General features: G+C 35.4%; 1 protein-coding gene across 2 annotated transcripts in view; it reads left to right on the plus strand.

Annotated features, from left to right (window-relative positions):
- The window catches only part of CD2AP (CD2 associated protein), a 91,424-nt gene that overhangs the window by 16,754 nt on the left and 49,642 nt on the right, over positions 1-25,028 (plus strand). For both annotated transcript variants that reach the window (XM_016212736.2, XM_087817439.1), the window contains exons 2-5: positions 5,269-5,429; positions 14,223-14,376; positions 22,334-22,434; positions 24,059-24,179. In XM_016212736.2, coding sequence (XP_016068222.1) covers positions 5,269-5,429; positions 14,223-14,376; positions 22,334-22,434; positions 24,059-24,179 — 537 coding nt within the window. The remainder of the gene's footprint in view (positions 1-5,268; positions 5,430-14,222; positions 14,377-22,333; positions 22,435-24,058; positions 24,180-25,028) is intronic.

Genomic DNA, 25,028 nt, shown 5'->3' on the forward strand with positions numbered 1-25,028 from the left:
CGGCATACCATGACTGAGAAACCCGCCACCTTTTGGTGTACGAGCCAATGCTCCAACCATCTGAGCCACACCAGCCAGGGCCAAAAGTATTTTCTTGAGATGGAATGTATCTCTGGTGAAGATGCTGTGAAGACTGTTGAAATGACAGCAAAGGATTTAGAATACAGTGGTACCTCGGTTTTTGAATGGAATCTGTTCTGGAAAACTGTTCGATTTCTGAAGCACTCAAAAACCGAGGGATCAACAGCCGACAGCTAGGCCTCAGGATCTTGCCCTCAGCGGAAGCCGTGTGGCATGTTCGACTTGTGAGGTGTGTTTGAAAACCGAAGCATTTACTTCGAGGTTTACAGTGTTCGTAAACCAAAATGTTCATCAGTGGAGATGTTTGAAAACTGAGGTACCACAGTATTACACAAAATCAGTTAATAAAGAGGGCAGGGTTTGAGAGGATTGATGACAATTTTTAAAGAAGTTCTGTGGGGAAAATCAAACAGCATTGCCTGCTCCAGAGAAATTGTGAAAGGAAGATCAATTGATGTGGCACATTCCATTGTTGTCTTATAAGAAATTGCCACAGCCATCACAGTCTTTAACAGCCACTACGCAGTCAGTCCGCAGCCATCAACATGGAGGCCAGACACCCACCAGCAAAAATATAACTCACTAAAGGCTTAGGTAATGTTTAGATTTTTTTAGCAATAAATTTTTTATTTTTTTTATACTCATCCAAGAACATTTTTCACTGATATTTAGAAAAAGAGGAAGGAAGAGTGAGAGAGCAAGCTAGAGAGAAACATTGATGGGTTGCCTCCTGTACACACCCCTACTAGGCCTGGGGATTTGACCTGAAACCCAGGCATGTGCCCCCACTGGGAATCGAACCTGCAACCTTTTGGTGTACAGGACAATGCTCCTGACAACCAAGCCACACTGGCCAGGGCAGCAGTAAAGTATTTTTGGACTAAGGTACGTGTATTTTTTTTTAACATAATGCTATTGTACACTTAATAGACTGCAGTATAGTATAAACTTAAATGCACTAGGGAACCACACAATTCGTATGACTTGCTTTATTGTAATACTCTCTTTATTGCGGTGGTCTGGAACTTAATCTGCAATATCTTTTTTATTTTAGTTTTTAGAATAAAATAGTTTAATGTATTAAAATATTAAACTGAGCTTTTTAAAATTTTTATTGTTGATACTATTACAGATGTCCCCAGTTTCCTCCTTTTACCCACCTCTACCCAACCTCTGTCCCCCTCTCTCTGGCTATCACCGTACTATTCTCTCTGTCTATGGGCTATGCATAAATGTTATTTGGCTAATCTCTTCACCTTCTTTCATCCAGTCCCTCTCTCCCCCTCCCCTCTGACCTCTGTCAGTCTGTTCCATGAATCCATGCCTTTGGTTCTGTTTTGTTTGTCAGTTTATTTTGTTCATTAGAGTCCATATATAAGTGAGATCATATGGTATTTTTCTTTGTCTGTCTGATTTTGCTTAGCATAATAATCTCCAGGTCCATCCATGCTTTTACAAAAGATAACAGTTCCTTTTTAACAGCTGCATAGTATTCCATTATGTAAATGTACCACAGCTTCTTTACCCACTTTTCTACTGATGGGCACTTGGGCTGTTTCCAGATCTTGGCTATTGTACATAACACTACTATGAATATAGGGGTGCATATATTCTTTCTGATGGATGTTTTGGGATTCTTAGGATATATTCCCAGAATTGGGATCTCTGGGTCAAAGGGCAGTTCCATTTTCAATTTTTTAAGGAAACTCCATACTGTTTTCCATAGTGGCTGCACCATTTTGCAGCAACAGTGCACGAGGGTTCCCTTTTCGCCATACCCTCGCCAGCACTTGTTGGTTGATTTGTTGATGGTAGCCATTCTGGCAGGAGTGAGGTGATACTTGATTGTTGTTTTAATTTGCATCTCTGTGATGACTAGTGTCCTTGAGCGTTTTTTCATATGTCTGTTGACCATCTGTCCTCTTCGGAGAAGTATCTATTCTGGTCCTTTGCCCATATTTAATTGGATTATTTGTCTTCCTGGTGTTGAGCTGTGTGAGTTCTTTACATGTTTTGGAAATTAACCCCTTATCAGATGGTAGTATCTTTGATGTATACCTCAACATCTCTGAGGATTTAAATTTGTATGTGTTTAAATTTTATTTAAAAATTTTGAAATGTAGAAATGTTAATTAAGAAGTACCGTACAGCCCGGCCAGGTGTGGCTCAGCGATTGAGCATCAGCCTAGGACCCAGGAGATCAGGGTTTGATTCCTGGTCAGGGCACATGCCCAGGTTGCGGGCTAGGCAGCCGATCAATGACTCATCATTGATGTTTCTCTCTGTCTCTCCCCCTTCCTTTCCTCTCTGAAATCAATAAAGCTATGTTTAAAATAAATAAATAAATAAAAGAAGTACCGTACAAAGAATTTTTTCCTGACTGATACCTTTCTTCTGAGTATTTTACTCTATATTTTCTACAAACTAAGACCTTTTCCTACTTAATCATAATCCAACCATAAAATTTAAGAAATTAACATTTATGTATACATGTGTGGACTCATGGCTTCTTATTTTATTCAGTGGAGTATATTCTGTTACTATCATTATTTATTTTGATGCTCAAATTTTCCTGATACGGCCGAGTAAGAGCCTTTAAAATAATACCACTTTTCTTTGTCCTTTGGCATCACCTCGTCCTTTTTTGAGAACTTCTTTGCTGTCTGGCATAACACTATGTTTCAGGCTTATTTTGTGCTTTTCCTGCCTTAGCCCTGGAATTGCCCCTATTCTTAGTGACTTCTGGTTCCTTTTAGTAAAAAGCTGATTGGGAACTCTGTTTATATTGCTAGGACTTAGAGTTTTATTTTAGAATTAACAGGTGGGGAGCTAGGCGTGGCTCTGGAGACCTTTAAATTCTGGAAATCAGTAGTCCTTTCTGTAAGAAACTAGCATTCATACTTAGTAGCTATACTAGTTTCCCCAAACTGTGTGTGTGTGATTAACCATTTAGGTTTTTGTCTTAGGAGAAAAGTGCCTGCCTACTTAGCATTAGTGTCTTAGAGCTATTGTGGTTGATCATGGGTGTCAGCTTTTCCATATGGAGATTAATTTCTCTATTTTCAGCTTTACATTTACCATGAGCCTTCCTTTTCTGAATTTCTAGCCTTTCTGGGGTTCTACAGAACAATTCGGTATCTCATTTATAGTTTCTTAAGTTCTCTGGGCTTCCTATTCCTGGCTTTATTAGTATGGATTTATTTTCACAAATTAAAATTCTCTCTGGCTCCCTTTTGAGGTTGGGATGTGTTCAGCTGCAGATAGATATACTGACTAAAATACACTTAAAAGTTAAAGCTACTTCTATAACAAGAAATATAAAGGTATTGTAATTCTGGGAATGGTTAATTTAGCAAAGATCCAGGTCACTTTTATCTTCTCTTTCATCCTAATCGTACCTGCTCTTTATCTTGTCTCGAATTGTTGTGGCAGTTTTGGGTATTACATTCTCATCAAAGAACGTCCAAAGTCAGTAGGAGAACATTCCTTCTTTGTGTTTTGTAGTTAAGGTCAAATAAAACCTTTCCAGAAATCTTGCTCGCATCTTATTGGTCAGAATCCACCCATCACATGTGTGTTTGAAAACTCATCAGAGTTTGTGTGTATAAAATTACTATAAATCAACTATCATTAGACCTTTGCCTCTTTGACCAGCAGCATTAGGTATCCCGAGACCTACTTAATCAGAGTCAACAAGATGGCTTCTGCAAGTAAATAAAGATGACTCAATTGTACATTAGTATTTGAGAAGTACTGGTCTTGACTAGTCAAGAATTAACCCCTGGGACTGAGAGAAGCCTCACTTGTAAAAGTACAGGGTCTCAAAGAACCTGAACAAAAAGGTTCAGTGAGAAGGGAAGGAGGGGCGGTCAGTATGGGAATGGCTGTTGGTTTGACAGCCAACAGTGTCTGCCCATATTCCCTTTACTCCTTTTTTTTTTTTGGTTGTAGGTTTTGCATGTGTATGATCTTTTTACTTGTCATTATTATGGAAGGAAAAAAGATGAATGGAGGTATGGCTAGTATACCATCTGAATAGGAAATCTGTTACTGCTTTTCTTTTATGGAGCCCTATAAAATATTAATGGTATGGATAAATCATGTTTCATAATCTAATATCTTATACTTAAAGGAGATGAAATATGGATCCTCATTAACCTTCATTTCAGGGTGTATTCATTTTATATCATTCTGTGACAATATTGCCACACACTTAGCAGTTTAAAACAATATACATTTATTATCTCACTGATTTTGTGATTCAGCAACCTGGGCATGGGCTAACTGGGTCCTCTGCAGGCTGTAATCAAGGTATTGACCAGGGCTTGGGTTTTCAACTGGGGAAGGATCCAAGCTGACATGGTTGTTGGCATCATTCAGTTCTCTGTGGGCTGTTGGACTGTGGGCCTCAGTGTTTGCTGGTTGTCAACTCTAGACCTCCCTCAAATGCTTGCATGAAGTCCTCTCCATTGGCCAGCTTACAACATGGCACCTTGTATCTTCAAAGTCAGCAAATGAGTTTCCTAGGAAGACAGATATTATGATCTTATGTTGTCACATTCAATTCATCATGTTTGTCATATTCTATTGGTCATGTTCACATTCAAGAAAAGAGAATTATACAAGGACATGACTATCAAGAGATGAGATCGCCCAGCTGGGCGTGGCTCAGCGGTTGAGTGTCAACCTAGGATCCAGGCGATCAGGGTTCGATTCCCAGTCAGGGCACATGCCCAGGTTGCGGGCTTGACCCCCAGTTGGGAGTGTGCAGGAGGCAGCCGATCAGTGACTCTCTCATCATTGATGTTTCTGCCTCTCTCCCTCTCCTTTCCTTTCTCTGAAATCAATAAAGATATATTTGAAAAAAAAAAAAAGAGATGAGATCTTGGGGACCAACTTAGAGTTTGTCGGCCCCTAAACACGAAGAACAAGTGACTGTAAGAACAACTGATGGCATGAATTATACATTGTATTGAGCCTTCTACTTAAAACTTGTACTATGCTTTATACTAAGGTAGTCAAGAAATTTGCTGATGTAGCGAAATATTTAAAAGCATTGAGATAAGCCTTGATGATATCTTTGTAATATTAATTATTGTTGTTAAACAGATTCCTTAGTTTAGTAATAGGCTTAATAGTATTTTACGAGTTAAGTTTTAGACATTAATCTATTGTTTCTTTTTTTAGTTGACTATATTGTGGAGTATGACTATGATGCTGTACATGATGATGAGTTAACTATTCGAGTTGGGGAAATCATCAGGAATGTGAAAAAACTACAGGAGGAAGGATGGCTGGAAGGGGAACTGAATGGGAGACGAGGAATGTTTCCTGATAATTTTGTTAAGGTAAGTATTTTCCCTTAAATTTCTAGCTGTTACTTCATAGGATTTAATCTTGAACATCATATCTTAATGTTATGTATAAATATAACAAATGTTTTAGATAAATTTTTACTCTGCAGAATTTAAAAAAACTAGAGGTCCAAGTACCCCTATAATGGATGTCATTGTTTCTTGGTGTCCTGGTAGATAACAACACTGCATGTTTGTGTATATATGTATGTATGTGTCTACCTGTCTATCTTTTTAAATAAATAAATAGTAGTTTGCATTTGGGTAGCACTTCATAATTTACAAAGAAGTTATGCTGTGAAATTCTTTTTTTAAAAAAAAATGTTTTTATTGACTTCAGAGAGAGGAAGGGAGAGGGAGAAAGAGATAGAAACATCAGTGATGAGAGAGTCATTGATCCGCTGCCTCCTGCACACCCCCTACTGGGTGAGGATTGAGCCCACCACCTGGGCATGTGCCCTGACTGGGAATCAAACTGTGACCTCCTGGTTTATAGGTTGATTCTCAAGCACTGAGCCATGCTGGCCGGGCTTGCTGTGAAATTCTTAGTTGAGCCTTCAAAAGTCTTGTGAAGTAAGTAGGGCAGATGATAATTCCATTTCAAATATGGTGTCATATAGACTAAGAGGTTAAATGGTTTACCCAATGTTGCATAGCTAATGAAACATAGAATATGAACTGACATCCAGGATTGTTGCCTCTTTAAGTCTTATTGTATCTTGTTGCTTTTCAGCGTTGCTGTAGTTAATCCATCATAGGACGTAACAGTTACGCTTCAACTATAACCAAACATTCCTTTTTTATTAAATATTCTAGTCACCTCTGCCAGAAAACGTTGAAATCTATTACAAACTAAAAAAGTTAATAGTAGTTTAAGAGAGGGAAAAATAAAGAATATTTGTATATTTACACTTCACTTATAATTGTCTTATTTTCTGTATTAGTTTTCTTATACCCAACCACATCCCTGACCTCATTAGATTATGAGTTCTTCTGGGAAGGCTAGAGTGTATGTCTCATTTATTTGTCCAATTTGTTCAGTAGTTGTTAAGTAAATATTTGTTCCCTGAATAAATTTGTGTTTATTTTAGCTGTGATTTTACCTCTAAGTATGAACTCATACTTGATATTCTGTTCATTGGTTTTAGAGAAGGTGAACTAACTACATTTTATCTCTTGAAACAACTGAGAAAAGCTATAGTAAGGAATTGAACTTATGGAGGAAGGTTACTTTTGTTTTTATTTTTGTTTTATAAGTTGACATCTTTTTTATAACCTAAAATGGAGTGTAATGCAAATACCATGGAAATTGGAGTAGAATAATTGTATTTAAACACAGTCAAATTCCAGTTTTGCCCTTTGCTGGCGGTGTGATGTAGGGCAAATCACATAATTTCTCTGTTTTTTCTTCTCCTTAAAATGGTATATTGATGGTGTATACATAGTAAGCCATGACATTGGTTTCTCATATCTTTATTGATTTCAGAGAAAGGAAAGGAGAGGGAGAGAGAGAGAGATAGAAACATCAATGATGAGAGAGTCATTGATCGGCTGCCTCCTCCATGCCCCTACAGGGGATCGAGCATGCAACCCGGGCATGTGCCCTGACCGGGAATCGAACCCTGATCGCCTGGATCCTAGGTCGACGCTTAACCACTGAGCCACGCCCGGCCAAGCAAGAACATATTTAAAAAAAAAAAAAAAATAAAATAAAAATAAAAATATATATATATATATATATATCTATATATATATATAATGTCCAGAGTTTTTAACTGTACCTAGTGGGAGGAATAGTGAAAAATGCATCTGTCTTTTTGTAATGGGAAGTCTAGATATTGATACCTTTAAATAGCGATTGTAATGCACATACTTAACCAGTCTAAAAACTCAAAATGTAGAAGAGTTTCTCCTTTTGGAAGTAGTGTAGGAATAGTTGTTTTTTCCTTAAGCTATTGTTATAAAGTGTTCAGAAAATGTAATATTAGTTATCATTAACACAAGAGTAGATTAGCATTCAGTAAATAGGTAATAAGTATAGTTGATATCTTTATTTTATGACTTGCTTCTGAAGATTAAGATAACATGAAAGTAGGTAACAGTGCAGTTGACTAGTTGTAGGTATTTAATAAATGTTAGTGAACTCTGCTCACTGAGTTTCTTATATGCTAGAGTGCACAGTCTGATCACCTGAGTGAGTGAGTCAGAGGAAGTTAGGGAGGGCAAAGGGAGGGGCACCAATGTAGAAGGCACTTGGTAGTTTACAAGTATTGAAGCACCGAAGGTTATGGGGAAAGCTGAGAAATATCAGTGAAATAATACATCAAAAGAGATTAACAGAAATATTCGTCGTATTTAAAGAGTCTTAGGGCAGTAGTTTTGGGTAGGGGATGCGAGCTTCAGAGCAGCTATCTTGTGGACTTTATACTGATCTTGGAGGTGCTACAGGTTTTTATAGGATCTGTTGCTGTTACGTTGATTGTATTTTAGTGCTTTAAAAAACAAGTGGATATGTTCACAGAAGATGTCTCAGGTGTTGGTAAGTCTTCATAAAGGTTTTAAAGGAAATTTTGATTCCTTTTGAATGCAACTTTATAAAGTATTTTAGACTTTTTGATATAATAAGAAACAAGGAATCAAGTTACTCACATATACTACAGAAAGCTGATAAGTGAGTAAAAATCATTTGGATGTTTTTTCTTGGTTTTGACCTAAATTCTAGCAGTTTTTGTTTGCTTGTTTGCATTTAGAAAAAAATATTTAAATTATTGAATCAGCTTTTTTAAAATAAAAAAATAGTGACTACTTATGTTGCATTTGAAAATGTCATTTTATTTCTAGATTTCATAGGTTATGTGTTAAGTAGACATTAGATCTATAAATGTATTTAAAATCTTTTTAAAAGCTTCTTTAAAAATATTAAGTAGCATTATGATGAATAAGCTATCTGATATACATGGCTACTTTGGAAAAGGTCTTAGTGATTTTTTTGTTTGTTTTTTAAATATAAATTTTTTTTGGAAGAATGCTTATTTCGTTTTGCGAATCTGTTGGTATTCCACTTTTTCCATAAGAAGAATTATTACTTGAATGAAGGAAATGACAGTTTGATTTTATGTGACCTTTATTCTTTGAATCCCTTACTTTGTGAAAACTATTCATTTGCTTACATAAATTGGTGGCTTTAGTAGAACAGTTCAGGAAGCTAGCTTTAAATTAGGAGAAGAACATTTGGTGTTTTATTTACTTTCCTTAATTGGAAACACAGTAGAGGAGAAAACTCCATAGATATCAAAATACCAAATGGAAGACAACTTTTATTTGCTTGTTGAGAATTACAATAAAACATAATGTAAAAGTTGTGTGTAGTTATTCATGATACATCGTAGTATATTTTCTGTTACGTATTGTAAAACATTAACTATTCTTTACACACTGATTAAGGGCAGTTTGTTTTGTGACTTGGGTTACTTCTGATAATATTTTGAATCCCATATACACTATTCACTGAGTTAGAGAAATAGTTTAATACAGGTAATGTAAGGAAAAGAGGTGTAAGGATTTAGATTTTGTAATGGGTGCTTACACAACTAAGATCTTTCTAAATGCACTAGTAGAGCAATTTGACTTATGGTGCTATTATTTGTGGGCCCACCACATTTTTTTATTAAAAATCACTTAAGTAATGCATGTTGAAACAAAATTTAAGCAGTATAGAAATATCTATTGTGAAAAATACATTTATTTTCTTACAACCCTCTTTTAAAAACCTCCTTCCATTTTTAGAAATTTGGTAAAGTCCAGCCGGGCGTGGCTCAGCAGTTGAGCGATGACCTAGGACCCAGGTGATCAGGGTTCGATTCCCAGTCAGGGCACATGCCTGGGCTGCGGCCTTGGTCAATGACTCTCTTATCATTGATGTTTCTATCTCTCTCTCCCTCTCCTTTCCTCTCTCTGAAATCAATAAACATATGTTTAAAAAAAAGAAAAGAAATTTGGTAAATACCTTACAGACTGTTTTCTGTAGAAAATCTTTTCAACTGAATTATTTGTACCTTTATCCCCCTTTATACCCTACTTTTCACACCATAAAGTTGAAACATTATGATGTAAATCATGTTAGTGTTTACCTGGTACTTGGAAAGTTAAAATCTAGGTTTTTTTCCCCTTAAAGAGTTAATATATTTTGTTTCTGCTAAAGTATTTCAAGTTGTAATTTAAACCAGGAAAGCTTGATTGCCAGAACCTCGGCTTCTGGGGCATCTCCTGGTTTTGCTTTTTATTAGATCAGTACTCGTTGCCTGCTTGTCATGTCATCTGTGGTCTCAAGGAGTTTAGCAGCTTTGAGAGAAGGATCTCCGTGTAGGCCTGGTGTCTTTGGAGTCATACTAGACTGGACCATACCCCCTGCCGTTCTTATCCTAAAACCCCTTCATCCTAGGGCTGAAAGCACAAATAACATTTTTTTAAATTAATAAAACTAGTGTGAAAAATATGACCTTTATAAATTATTGAGGTATTTTCAGTTCATTTCAATCAGTGTGGTATGCCGGAAAGAATATGGATAGGAGAAGAGTTCTGTATTAGTGTTTTTTCCACTCTACTTCTCTTGGCTGTCATTAGCTTTCCTGTGATAGGAAAAGAAAAGGAGTAGGATGCCATGAATGTACATAACTCCCCCTTCCTACTCTTCACTTTTACAGATGTGGCATGGATAGTGCATAGTTGAAATAGGGAGGCCCTTTGTCCAAAGTGGAGAGACAGCAGTTACATGGAGAATAGCTTATTTGGGGGAGGAGAAAATGAATTTAGAAACTTTTAAAATAGTCATCTTGTATTATATCTTTGCTGTTTTCCTTGATGATTCTGATATGTTAGCATTCAGAAGGTACACATTGATTTCATATTAAGGATATTTTTCTCTGTTGGTCATTTTGCGTTGCAATTAAGATATTTGTGTGTGTGTGTGTGTGTGTGTGTGTGTGTGTGAACATCCAGTTTAATCATAATAAAAAGGAAAATCTGATGACCTTTAGGTGGTTCCTTATGGATCATTCCTTATATATTATGACTTGTATTCCACAAAACAAAAACTTTATGATTGGGGTTAACCATTTTGTTAGCTTGGAAACCTAATTTTTTAAATGTGGGTCTAATGTTGATGCAGTCAAAGCTGGAACAGCATATAGGTACCAAACATTTCATCTTAGTTTTCTTATTCTTAATAATGTCACTTTTCCGTATCTTCTGATTTATGCTTCTGTAAAGTTTGGGAGGTTCTAGTTCTATATAACACTTTTTGGAAATCCTGAATGTAAAATTAAAAATAAGTATATTCCTTAATTTGAATTAGCATAAACAGATCTGTAATTGCTTAGGAATTTGCTGATTAGATAACCTATGTCATTTAAGAGAAAAGCTCTTACCCTCTTATCTGGTATTTATTCTTTGTAACCTTTGATTTTATGATATAGAAGTCAAGTGATTTCTATTCTCAGATGATGATCATGCACTGGCCAGGATCAGATAACCAGATTATTGTATAGATATATTACAACATGAAGGAATGTTTGTGAATTTTGTTGATCATCTTTTAAGTTACCTGTTTTTGGTTAGTGCAGTTAGAGTTAAGTATGTTTGATTACCTTAATAGGTGAAGAATAACTATATTCTCTCCAATCATTTTAGCTCCCTAATGTGCTTATATTTCTCATCTTCCTTTAATTTGCTGTTTTTTTAACCCCTTATCTATGAAATAAAAATCAATATAGTACATTCTTATCTATTTGGAAATTATCCCCATTGTATTTTTTCTTGGCCAATTTTGGACTGAAAAATTGAATTACTTATTATGTAGAGGGCTTTCCTCATTTGTGGAATGAGATTCAGAGTTTTTCTGAGCTTGCTTTGTCAAGACATAATACTGTCTACCAGAGGACTTTTTTTTTTTTTTAAACTGGATCTCCTGGAGTCATCTTCAAAGTCAGGAAAGGAAGTGAAGTTGGTAGAAAATAGATGCGACGAGATTAATATGTATTTTATATACTGGCTGATGAAGTAGAGGGCAGTCAAGGGCAGAAGAAGAAAGAAACACTGGAAGTCTTACTAATACTTCATAGTGACTCAATAAAATTTGCTGTTGAAGGTAGCCAAAGAGTAATTTGGAGGCACTATGTGTCCAGGAACAGGAAAGGGGAGTAGTTGGTGAGAGAGGGGGAGTTAGGGAGGGGAAGTGAGGGGGGAGAGGTGCCTGGTAGTAGATAGTTTCAGGAAGAGGTGGAGGAGGAGCCCAATCCAAACTTTATTTGTAATTTTGCTTATAGCCTTGAGTTCACTTATAGCCTTGAGTTCATCTTAGTTGGCACTATGTATTTAGAACCTGAGTTTTCCCCGTGTAGAGTAGACCATATATATATTTTTGTTTGCTTCTCCCTTTCATTTTGTATATCTTGTCCTCAGATTTATTATATCTGACATTCATGGATGTGATTATGTTTCAAAGAATTTTGAAGGTCCTTAAAATGTTTCTAGATCTTGAGCAATATGTTGTAAATTAATTTTTTTAGAAATGGGAAATATTGTCTCAAATATATTTATTAACATAATTTTTATTAAAAAATAACAAATATCCAAAGTTGTATAGTAAACAGGATAATGCCAAAATTTGTATCCAAGTCATCTGTCTCCTGAACCTGTACTTTGAATCATATTAGGTTAAACTAGAGTTACTTTTTAAAAGAACAAGATTCGAATGTCAGGCTAAGTTCTTGGTCTTGTACTGGAAAGCAACAATAGCTGTCAGAGATATGACTTTCATTTGTTTAAAACGTAGGTAGCTCATGAGACAGGAGAATCCAAAATGAATAATACTCTTTGGCATGTTGAGTTTGTAACTACCAGTCTTCACATAGATTTTATGCTTGTGTTAGTTTGAAAAATACTTAGTCTGAAAACTGAGATTTTCAGATGTTGATATGTCACATATTATTAATAGCAAATCAAAGTATTTTTCCTTAAGTGCATTACCCATAAAAATGAAGCAAGCTGTCTCTATTATATTTTGTCTTCCATGATTTCTACTTTAATAATTTTTCACAATTCTCCTCCAGTTTAACAGTTTTCCCAGAATGGAAAAACTTTTATTCTGATTGCAAAACATTATGCATTGTTTAAAAAAAAAGCAGGAATCAAACACTTTTTTAAAAAATATATATTTTTATTGATTTGAGAGAGAGGAAGGCAGAGGGAGAGAGAGAGAGAAACATCAATGATGAGAGAGAGTCATTGGTCAGCTGCCTTCTGCACACCGTGCCCTGCTGGGGATCAAGCCCACAACCCTGGGCATGTGCCCTGACTGGGAACTGAACCTCGATCTCCTGGATCATAGGTCGATGCTCAACCATTGAGCCATGCTGGCCGGGCGCATCAAACACTTTTGTTGTATAAGGGAGTCAAAATTATCTGAAATCCTACTAGTTAGAGAGTAACGACTGGTTAACATTGTGGTAGACACAAACACCTGGAGATAGAAATTCTTTTTTAACTTCGTGTGTGAAAAAATATCATCTGGTTAGTGATTCACTTTTTTTAATGCTTAATTTTAATGAACAGAAATTATTAATTCTAATATCAAATGTGTGAGGTAGGAATCCAGTTTTATTCCCTACACCCAAAATAGGGAACATTAGTTTTACAAGCACAATGCATATTAAGATTTAATTTTTTCTCATTTTTGTTTGTTTAAATCAAGTTTGTTTTCATTTTGTTTCATTTATCAGTATTTTTGTTTTTATGCCAATACTGCACTAATTTATAGTATCATATAGTTTTTCTTTATATCTTAGTTAAAAAGAAAAAGTCCTCACTTTCTTTTCCGTGAAGTATTCTGGCTGTTCTTGGCCTTTTGTTGTCCTATACATACTTAGAGTCTGTTTATTAAATTGCTCTCCTAAATCTGTGAGATATTTTTGGAATTGCATTGCATCATTACATCAGTTTTAGGGAGATTTGATATCTTTGTGATAATGAGTTTTTAAAATCACTGAACATGGTATAACTTCCCCTTTATCATGTTTTATGTCTTCCAGTAAAATTTAATACTTCTTTTCATGAAGGTTTGCCTATCTTCTGTTAGCCTCTGACTTAGAACAAGGTTTATCAAACTGTGGCCCACTGGCCAAATCTGATGCTGCCTGTTTTTGTCATGTCTGTGAGCCGCGAGTTGCTAAGAATTTTATAAATGGTTATAAAAAAAATCAAAAGGACAGTATTTAATGACGTGAAATTATGTAAAATTGAAATTTAGTGTCCATAAATAAAATTCTGTTGGCATATAGTTATGTTCATTCATTTAAGTATGTGGCTGCTTCTACACTTCAAATAGCAGAGTCTATTGTTTAAACAGAGATTGTATGGCCCACAAGTCTAAAACATTTTATTATTTAACCCTTTATAGAAAAAGTTTATCCACCCCTTAGAATTATCTTTTGTCATTGTTTGTTTATGTATTTCACGGTGAATGTGTGTATTAGGGTAAAGGTGGAGGTGTTGTTTAAGCTTCCTTTTCTTTACCTGTATCTTCAATTCTGATAAGACTTAAACTCATAATGAGCCACTGTTACCAAAGTGCTTTGCATTCTTTAAATTTGTGTGGGCAGAGAAAAAGTTTGAAAACGATTATGTTTTGTATAATAATCACTGTACCTGTGTTTTGGTATTTTACATTTGAGAATTTAATTTAATAAAATATAACTTAACTTGCCTATTTACTGATTTCCCCTTTTATAGGAAATTAAGAGAGAGACAGAATCCAAGGATGATAATTTGCCCATCAGACGGGAAAGGCATGGGAATGTTGCAAGTCTTGTACAACGAATAAGCACCTATGGACTTCCAGCTGGAGGAATTCAGCCACATCCACAAACTAAAAACATTAAGAAGAGTATGTAAATAATTTCTTTACTGTTGAGTAAAATAGAAGGATGAGTCAAAATAGAAGGGTGTCTTGTAGCTGTTTATAAATTATGTTAAGAAAAATTAGTTCAACCTTTTGTAGCTGAGTGCAGAAGCTTCCCACTTATTCTATTCTCATGTTAGCAGTTACTGACCCATGCAGTCACTTCTTTTTTTTTTTTTTAATGTATCTTTATTGATTTCAGAGAGAGGAAAGGAGAGGGAGAGAGAGAGATAGAAACATCAATGATGAGAGAGCCATTGATTGGCTCCCTCCTGCACTCCCCTGACTGGGGATCGAGCCCACAACCCGGGCATGTGCCCTGACCAGGAATCGAACCCAGATCGCCTGGATCCCAGGTCGACACTCAACTGCTGAGCCACGCCCGGCCGGGCTGCAGTCAGTTCTTTATATGAATTGCTGACAACTATGATGTGTGGGAATTATAAATTAGAATATAAGGCTTTGTTTTCTTATTAGTGTTACAGGCTCTGTTAACACTTTGCCTTAACTTTATTTTAATACCATTTATTTACTGAGATGCTTAAATGTCTGCTTATTCTTAAGCAGTATAGATAGATGCAAGAATTTTGTTAGTACGTTTCTTTAGTGCCTAGACATCTGAACATAAACATTCAGTTTTCCAAGGTGATTGTCCCAACAAAATGCCTTTTAAGTATTTGGTACTCTGTAAATATGTTAGGAGAACAGTTTAGCATAGAGGGACAGCATCACATTTGAAATCAGACATGAGTTGGAGTCTTACTACCTTAGATCATTTAAACTCTTGAGTTTTATTTTGTTGCTGGTGAGAAAGTGTTAAAAAAAGATTGGTAATATTGCTGTTCTCAAAGAGTTTGACATCTTGGGAAAGACTGTAACAAAAAGTATTAAACATCTACAGAGAAATGCAACATTTATGGAGCAGATAGCATTTTAACATAGTAAAACCTGAAGCCCCTTGAGAGATAGATTACTGATTACTATGTTCACTTTAGTTTAATAAGTAGTAAATGAGTGTTCAACCACATTTATCTTAGATTAGTGTCTTTGATATTGTGGTCTTCAAATCTCTTGCTGTACCAAGTACTCTACAGTAAAGAAATTTTGTTCACATACATTTCACAAATGTAAGAAAAATGTATGAATTTTATTTATTTATTTTTAAAAATATATCTATTGATTTCAGAGAGGGGGGAGAGATAGAAACATCACTGATGAGAGAGTTGTCACTGATCAGCTGCCTCCTGCACGCCCCTGAGTGGAGATCGAGCCCACAACCCGGGCATGTGCCCTGACAGGGAATTGAACCTTGGTCTCCTGGATCCTAGGTCAATGCTCAACTGCTGAGCCACGACTGGCCGGGCTGTATGAATTTTATAGTCTCCTTATATATCAGCCTGTTACTTTCTATGCTACTGTTTGTGAAGTTTGGGTAAACCTGCACTTTCTGTATTATGTCATCCTTTGATTACTTTTATAAAATAAAACCAGATTTTCATAAAAATGAAACATTTCATGACACTGAGATAGACCAATTAAAGGTTCTGTGTGTTGTTTCCCAGTAAATGCAGCATACAAACTATTTAAATATTACCTGTACTGTTTTTAGTCCACTGACTGAAGGTGGACAGCTTCAGTAGTTTAATTGTTCTGGACTCTGAAATTCTGTTTGTTTGGAGATTGAGGGATAATTAACAGAATATGTCCACATCCTACTGGTGAAGCTCTGTGTAGAATTTCTGTGCACAAGGAGAATTTTTAGGCCCCCAGAAGGGCTATTTATGACTTCTGCCATCTAAAATCCACTTACCACTTTCTTTAGCTTTACTGAGCTATAGAGAGACAAATTTCTCCTTAAGGCTAGACAAAGCCCTTTAAGGTTATGAATATTTTATTTTGTCTCCTAATAGGAGAAGGCACACTAAATTTTATCTTCCTCAAGAACATGGGTCATAATTCTTTTTTTTTTTTGTAAGAAAGAAGAAAACATGTAGTTGGTGCCAGGAGGCTTAGGTTTTTTTCCTAAGGATCCTCTATAACTTGTTTTTAAGTGCCTGTGCTTCAAGGACTAAATTGGTCATTTGGTGCTAGGTAACATTTAAAACAGGATGCAGGTTGTTTTTGCTTTCAGATTGCTTTTCCAGGAAAAGCAAGCTTATGGTTTTTTGTTTTGTTTTTTAATCTGATTTTTCTTTGGTTACTGTTAGTTTTCATCATATCCTTAAGTTACAAAATAGACTAGTTTTCAAAAGTGATTCATTGCAATGATAAATAGTAGTGCATACTACTAACCAGTGAAATGGTGTTTTTTTTAAAAAACATACACCTTACCACCATTGTAAAGGTTGATAGTGATAAAAACTGCAGAGTGAATATTCAGTTTAAATCTGTGTGCCAAGACAAGTGAATCTGCATGTGTTGAATTTTGTGTAAGCAACTAAAAAGGACACGTTCAAATAGATAGTATAGTGTTAAATATCTGGAAACTACTTGTTAGCTATTTTTTTATAATCTCCAAAGCCAAAAAAGTGTTGGCTTTTTTGTTAAGCCTAGTCATGAAGCCATTGAAACTTTGCTTTGTGCCCTGGCTGGTGTGGCTCAGTTGATGGAGTGATATCCTGTGCACCAAGAGGTTGCAGGTTCGATTCTGGTTAGGGCACGTGCCTAGGTTATGGGCTTGTTCCCCAGTAGGGGGCGTGCAGAAGGTAGCTGATCTTTCTCTCTCCTCAATGTTTCTTTCTCTTACTCTCCCTTCTCTCTCTCTCTAAAAAAAATAAAAATAAAGCTACTTTGCTTTCCATGTAAGTTAAGCATGATAATTTCTTTGGTCAAACAGGTATTTTCTAGAGCTAGCACAAAATAAGGTTTTCCAGGACACAGTTGGCTATTATAAGTTGCTAAAGTTATAGAAGAGCAAAACAGGTACAAGTCTCACATTACTGCTGAGATCCTTGTAAAATCAGGCACAAAGGTAATGCATGGCGTAGAGTATTTTACTTAGAGAGTAAAGAATTGACATCTTTCAGCATCACAACTCTGTGTAACATTCATTGTGGAATATTAGATATTTCACTTTTTATGTGGAAGAAATGGATGTCAGATGTGAATCTACTCTTGGCATGTGTAAGGGAAGGCTTGTAACTTTCTGTTCTTTGTTAGGGGAAACTCATGCTGCAGAAATGACTTTTCATCTAGTTAATAACTTGAATGTAAAAAGATACATTGAGGTTGATACTGATAGATCCTTAGTAGCTGTGCTGAAGTGATGTTGCTATATGAAAAATTAGTTGACTAGGATTTCATTCCTAGTAAACAGTTGATAGCAAATAGTATGCCTTCTGATTTTGAGCCAGCACTGAAGAAAGTAATGAAAATTCTGAATATCATCTTTGGTGTTGAGAATTATACTGACAGTACATCTTTGCAGCTTACATTTAAAAAAAAATGAGTATATTAGTTCAGGCTCTGCTCTTTGACATTAAAATATTCTGACTCATAAGGGGAAAAGGACCCATTCAAATGACTCCTGCCTAGGTACAGCCTCTCAAATGAATGGGGTAGGGTGTTCTAACTTTCCTTTTTGACATCATACTTTATTTATTTTTAAATTTATCTTTATTATTGAAAGTATCAGAGATTTCCTCCTTTACCCCCCATTGGCCCCCTCCACCCCGCTACCACCCCCTCCCCAGGCCTTTACCACACTGTTATCTGTGTCCATGGGTTATGCATATATGTATAGAAGTTCTTTGGTTTATCTCTCGCTGTCTGCCCCCCCCCCAACTTTCTATTTTATTTTGAAAATTTTAACATTTTACAGAAAAGTTGAAAGAATACTTGTACAATGAACATGGTATGCTCTTCACCCAAGTTTGTTTTCATTTTGTCACATTGGCTTTATCTCTGTCTATATACATAAATACATATTTTAAACTGAATCAGTTGAAAGTACATTGTGGATACGGTACTGCATCCCTAATCATGAGCTTTTGTTTCATGATGGTGATAATGATAATATTTTCTAAGATTTTGATTGTCTTAAGTGATATGTCTCAGCAATATAACTGGAATCTTGACCAGCTTGAACCTTTCATTTAATGGCCTAAGTGTTATGATTCTTTTATTGCTGAGGGTAAGAAAGAATATTTGCAGAAGATTCAACCATATATATAGCAAATGACTCAATCACTGTGTGCCTTAACTTTTGATGGTTTTCTTTGGGGATTATGGAGTTCCAGGTAGAATTGCTACCTTTGGAAGACCCATGGAGATAAGCAAGTGTATGGTATTTTCAAAGAATAAGGATCTGACCTGACTAGACTGCATGAACTGTGTTAAAGCGTTGTGGTCTGTAAAGGAAGCAGCATGATTCTATAGGGGAAAGATAAAAGCCTCAAGGGTCAGAAGTGGGTATAGTTCTAGTTTTGCCTCTCTAGCCCTGTGGTCTTGGACAGGTTAACTTCTGAGCTCCTGCTTCTCATTGGTAAAATGATGATAATGCGTTTTTATGGTGTGTTGTATGGAAGATGTTTGAGAAAGACTTAGAATAGCAGTGATACATCGAAGACATGAAATATGTCCCTGCCTTTGTTGTACCTCCTTTATCAGCTCCATTGTTAAAAGCTTTACTTACAAAATATTAATTTAAAAAACTTTCTTGATATTGTTTGTACATCTGAAAAGCTATGTGGAGATTACTTGTGATAAGAAAATACTAGTTACTACTTTTGGATAGTATTATGCTAAGTGAAATAAGCCACTTAGAAAAGTACCATATGATTTCACATATGTGTAGTATCTAATGAACAAAATAAACTAACAAAGTGGAGACAGACTCATGGATACAGAGAACAGACTGACAGCTGTCAGAGGGGAGATGTTTGGGGGCTGGGTGAGAAGGTGGAGGGATTAAGCAAAGAAAAAAGGAAAGACTCATGGACACAGACAACAGTGTGATGATTGCCAGAGGGAGCGGGGGAGATAGGAGAAAGGGGAATAAATGGTGATGGAAGGAGACTTGACATGGGGTGGTAAACACATACTACAATATACAAATGATGCATTGTAGAACTGTATGCCTGAAACCTATATAATTTTATTAACCAATATCAACCCAAATAAATTCAATTAAAAAAAAATTTTTAAATAAAAGGAGCCCTGGCCAGGTAGCTCAGTTGGTTCGAGTGTCGTCCTGATATGCCAGTGTTGCTGGTTTGATCCCAGGGCACATACAGGAAGCAACCAATAAATACATAAAGATGTAGAACAAGTCAATGTTTGTTTCTCTCTCTCTCTGTCCTTCCCTCCCTCCTTTCCTCCTTCCTCTCTTTCTAAAATCAATAAATTAAAAAATAAAAATAAAATTCTAGTTGCAATTTTTTAAAATCGACTTAATTTCATGCATTTTTTTTAAATTGACAACTCTGCTATTGCATGTATTGGTTTTTTCTTTAGTGTTTAGAGAGGTTCTGATACATTGTGGTACTTAAGTAAATATTTATTGATCAGTATGTATGGGTAGACGTTGTGTATGCTGTTTGAAAATGTGAAAAGCTAAAAATTTTTTAATTTTGCTGCCAATTAATAGATAAGTTCAATAGAGGCCATCACTTCAACTTAGGAGTGAACCACATTTAAAAGTGGATTTGTGAAAGAATATTTTTAGAATGAATGACTCATGTTTTGTGTTAATAATAGGGGCTGTTTAGTTGTTTTATCCAGTGTGGCTCTTTCCTTTGAAAAATGAAAAATTCCTTTGCATAATTTTACAAAATACAATCAGTGGAGAATTATGCTTGGTGTGAGGAAGAAAAACCAAGACTTTTGGTTAAACTATAACTAGGCTGCTCAAAGTTGATTGATAATGCTTAGGGATGGGAGACTAATTAATATTCTTTTTTACCTTAAATAATTTAAAAAGATGTTTATACTCATTTAAAAGCAAGCTATGTTTTTTTTTAAAGGCCTAAGATTATCAGAAAGGTACAAAAGATTTTCTTTGAAGTGCACCTTGAAAAAAGTAGATTTTCCTTTTCAATAATAAAAATCATTTTCTCCTCTTTTATGAGGTGCTAACTCCAAAGAACACATTTATGAGCACATTTTCTCAAGGCCACTTCAGAAACTTGCAAAAGTGTTGAGGGAGTATACTCATCTCTAGTCTAAGTTGAGAAGTTTTCCTGCAGTATGCATAGAGCCACTATTCTTAAATTATTACTTAAAATTATTCTGAGATGTGATGAAAACTAACATTTGAACATTTTTACTGTAAACTCTAGGCTAGTTATAAAAGTATGGTCAGTGTTATCTTTTTTTGGTTCCTTTTATTGTAAAACATTTTTAAAATCAGATATAATTACTCCTTTAGGAAGGGGGGAAACTATTACTGAGGTGTAACTGTTTCTTATTTGGAGATTAGATTCTTCTGTCTACTTGATTGTCACGTCTGTTTTGCACCTCTTCATGATGTTGGTTGCAGTATTCTTTTGTTGTTTTGGGGCTCAGTTGGATTTATTTTTTTGTGTTGATAATTTCATAGATCTGTAGAATGTTAGAGCTGAAGTAACTGCCTTTGCATGAAGTGCCCAAAGTAGTACAGCTTCAGTTTTGTCATTTTTGCCCCAGCAATGTTTCAGGCTTAATTTGCTCTAGTAACCACGTGATCATCTTTCTGGTGGTCCAGGGTAGCCATACAGCTTTCCTCCAACATCATATTTCAAATGAATCAATTTTTTTTTTTTTTTAAATATATCTTTATTGATTTCAGAGAGAGGAAAGGAGAGGGAGAGAGAGAGATAGAAACATCAATGATGAGAGAGTCATTGATCGAGCCTGCAACCCAGGCATGTGCCCTGACTGGGAATCGAACCCTGATCGCCTGGATCCCAGGTCAACGCTCAACGGCTGAGCCATGCCCGGCCGGGCTCAATTTTTTTCTATCTACCTTTTTCACTGTCCAACTTTCACATTTGTAGATAGTAATTGGGAATATGAGCGTATGGGTAATCTTAGTCTTGGTCTTTAATAACACATCTTTGCTTTCGATGATTTTTCCTAATTCTTCCATTGCTGCCCTTCCAGGTCTCAGCCTTCTCTTGATTTCTTTGAGTAGCAAGAAGCAATCCTTTAATGAGCCATACCTGGTCATCTACCCATAGATGCTCTAAAGATTCACTTTTAAAGATGGGAGTGAGCCCTAGCCAGTTTGGCTCAGTGATTAGAGCGTCAATCCTCAGACTGAAGGGTCTCAGGATCCATGGGAGTGAGTCTAAGTTCTCAGTTATTAAGAGTTTGAAAGAAGTTGAGAACCACAAAGCTGGATGGTTATAAATGATCATTAGTTGTCTGAATAAATGAAGCTTGTTTGAAAAGCTAAAGTAAAATTATTTTTATCTTTACCTATATGAGTTTGATTTTTATCTATCAGAGAACAGCTATTGAAAATAAAGTACATTTGTATTTGTGCATTTTGCCTCTTTTTTAATACAGATACTCTTAAATTAGTGCATTTTAAGAATTCCTGAATTTTGATCAGGAAGTAGTCTGGAAATCACTGGCTTGGAGGACTTGTATGTGATAAATTTGTTGTGCCAACAGTGTCTTTTATTGTCTGTAGTTCTAGTCTCAAAATTGGCAGTGGATATTTTACTTTTGTGTAATTGGTGGGATCAGATGTATAAATGATTTCATTGCTGTGATGCTGTGATCCTTATGCCTTATTTGTAGTTCGTTTGAATTCATTTTGGGCTGAATAGATTGTAATGTGGGTCAAGGTGGAAAGCTAACCAGAACTGATTGTGGTTAGTTGCTTAGAATGTTTATATGTTCTGTTTTTGTTCATGTGACTAAATCCTATGACAGTGAACATAGTATGTAAATAAAGGTGCTGTTGTTTGTTTTAATGATCTTTCTTAACCTAATTTTTTTATGTTACTTCCTTTAGAGACCAAGAAGCGGCAGTGTAAAGTTCTGTTTGAGTACCTTCCACAAAATGATGATGAACTGGAACTGAAAGTGGGGGATATTATTGATATTAATGATGAGGTAAGGAAAACGTGTTAGAGATAAAGTAGTAATTAGAATTGATGCTCTGGGTATCAGAAAAATGCTTTGTAAGGATATTAATTTTTGTTACAGTTTTTTGCAAGTTTCATTGTTTTGTCTTTTTTTAACAAACATTTTAAGATAAAGACTTCAAAATGGATCTTTAATGACTTAATACCTTGTCTTATATGTAGAAATAAAACTTCGCTCATCCTTGCTGTACCCAGTATTTGTGTACTGTATTTGTATTTGTTGACTTGCGGAAGAAAAGAAAAAACCTTTAAGCTAAAAATTAATGTAATCGAAGTGGCTAAGAATATAAATAAATCTTTCCTTTGATTTTGAATTCACGTTAGGCACAAAGCAGCGGTAAAATAGAAGGAATTTTACCTTTTACATAGCAAAGGAATACAAAAGCAAATCTTTAAAAAGCTTTGCATTGTTTGAATTATCACATTGAAATATTAGTCCGAACCACTTTTCCCTCACTTTAATATCTTAGAATGATATTTAAAAATATTTTTAAAATAGCTTTCATATCTCTGCTTTTACCATTTAAGGAATATTAAAGTTTTATTTGGCACCTGAAGCTCTCATTTTCAAAGTATATGTTTTGATATCGTATATTGTCACAGGAATTGATACTGTGTCCTAACAGCATGTAATACAGTTTATCACTTAGGTTTATGTTAAGTTCCAATGTGTTTATACAAACGGCAGTTCTGTTTTATTTGTGCTAGGTGGCAATAATAATAATGTTTATGGAACCAATATTATGTCTGAAAAATATTAACATTCACATTTATTATTTCCTTTTAATTTTTAAACAACCTGGAAATAGGAATTTTTATCCCAATTTTACATATGTATAGATTGAATCATAGAAGATAAGTGATTGCCTGTTCCAGTTACTGTTGCTACATGACATGCCATACCAAACTTTGTGGCAAAGATAGTTGGTTTATTAGGTTCATGGGTATGTGTGTCACAAATTCAGATAGGGCTCAGCAGGCATGACTTATGTCTGTTCTTTGGGGCTTCAACTGAAAAGATTCAAGGTTGGGTGCCAGTGGAATCATGGGAGAGCTTCTTCACTGACATGTTTGGTGCTTAGAAGAGTTGAAGGTTAGGATTTCCTATGTAGAGCCATTATGTAGTTTCTCCATTTGGTTTGGCTTTTTTACTATAGTTAGTAGGGGGAGGTCTCAGGATAGGTGGTCTTATTACATGGCAGTTCAGGGCTCTTAAGTGTAAGCATTTCAGTGAACATAGAGAATCAAGTGCCTTTATTGTTGGTACTTTTTTATAGTCTATCTACTTCTTGCTATTAATACATTATTCTTGGTTATTTGATACTTTCATGAAAATTTCTTTATAGATTACAATTGATTACAAGTTCTCGTTGTAAATGTTGCAAAGTGCTATTGATATGATTAATCCAGTCAATTTAGATTTAATCTGCTTAAAATACATTTTCCCATTGTGTTTTTTTACAGGTTTAAAGGGATTATTTTGCATTACTAACTGGGCTCATTCACTTCTGTAGCTTAATTTTCCCATAGGGGGAAGATTTTCATTTAAGAGAAATTTTTATTATTTTTGAGTTGTGAGCTCTTTCTTTCAGGTAGAAGAAGGCTGGTGGAGTGGAACCCTGAACAACAAATTGGGACTATTTCCCTCAAATTTTGTGAAAGAAATAGAGGTAACAGATGATGGTGAAAGTCATGAAGCCCAGGAGGATTCAGGTAGACTATTTAAAAATTTTTGAATAGATTTAAGTAAACCTTATGTATCATCTAGTGTTTATTTTGTATTTTTTGAAACTCTTTTCTTGCTTTTGAACTGTGAGCTTTGGTTTATCTACTTTCAGGGAAAAAATCCACCAGCTTTATGTCAGGGTCTCAAAATGAGCTAAGCAGCTAGGCAAAATAATTGAATGTTTTTTTCCTCTGATGTCTGCTTCAGCCTAGAGTAAACCTTTAATACCCTGATTGTGAAATGGTAATACTGATGTTACCTTATTTCTTCCCACTTAGGATAGGCTTACATACAGTTTTGTTCTGAGTTTGCCAATGTCCTAATTTTAGAAATTCCTGAAGTCAAAGATGTTGAAGTCAATCTTCAGTACAGATGCTGATTCCATTGAAAGATAGAAAATCACTGAGATAGGAATAAATAGAGGAGTCATAACAAATTGATGTATTATTTTATGCTACACTTACTTGAGAATGCTTGGTACCAATTCTGAAGTCAAAACTTACGTTTTGAGGATGTATAAAAACCATTAGAGAACAAATATAGGTACTGAAAACATCTGGCTTAAATTTAATGGTACACTTTTTCCTTAGCAAACTGTCCCCTGAATTACTTCTGATCCATATTGGTATTTCTTATGTTTTATAGGTATTGGATCCTCTGATATTTACTTTTAACATTAAAATTTGATATTAAAGCTTATGGTGAAATGATTTTTATGATGCCATATAAATTGAGCCCTTAAAATATGTACAGCCCTAGCTGGTTTTGCTCAGTGGTTAGAGCGTCGACCCTCGGACTGAGGGGGTCCAGGTTCAGGTCCAGCCAAGGGCATGTAC

This window comes from Miniopterus natalensis, chromosome 5, assembly GCF_054644295.1.
Source record: "Miniopterus natalensis isolate mMinNat1 chromosome 5, mMinNat1.hap1, whole genome shotgun sequence".
Taxonomy (NCBI): domain Eukaryota; kingdom Metazoa; phylum Chordata; class Mammalia; order Chiroptera; family Miniopteridae; genus Miniopterus; species Miniopterus natalensis.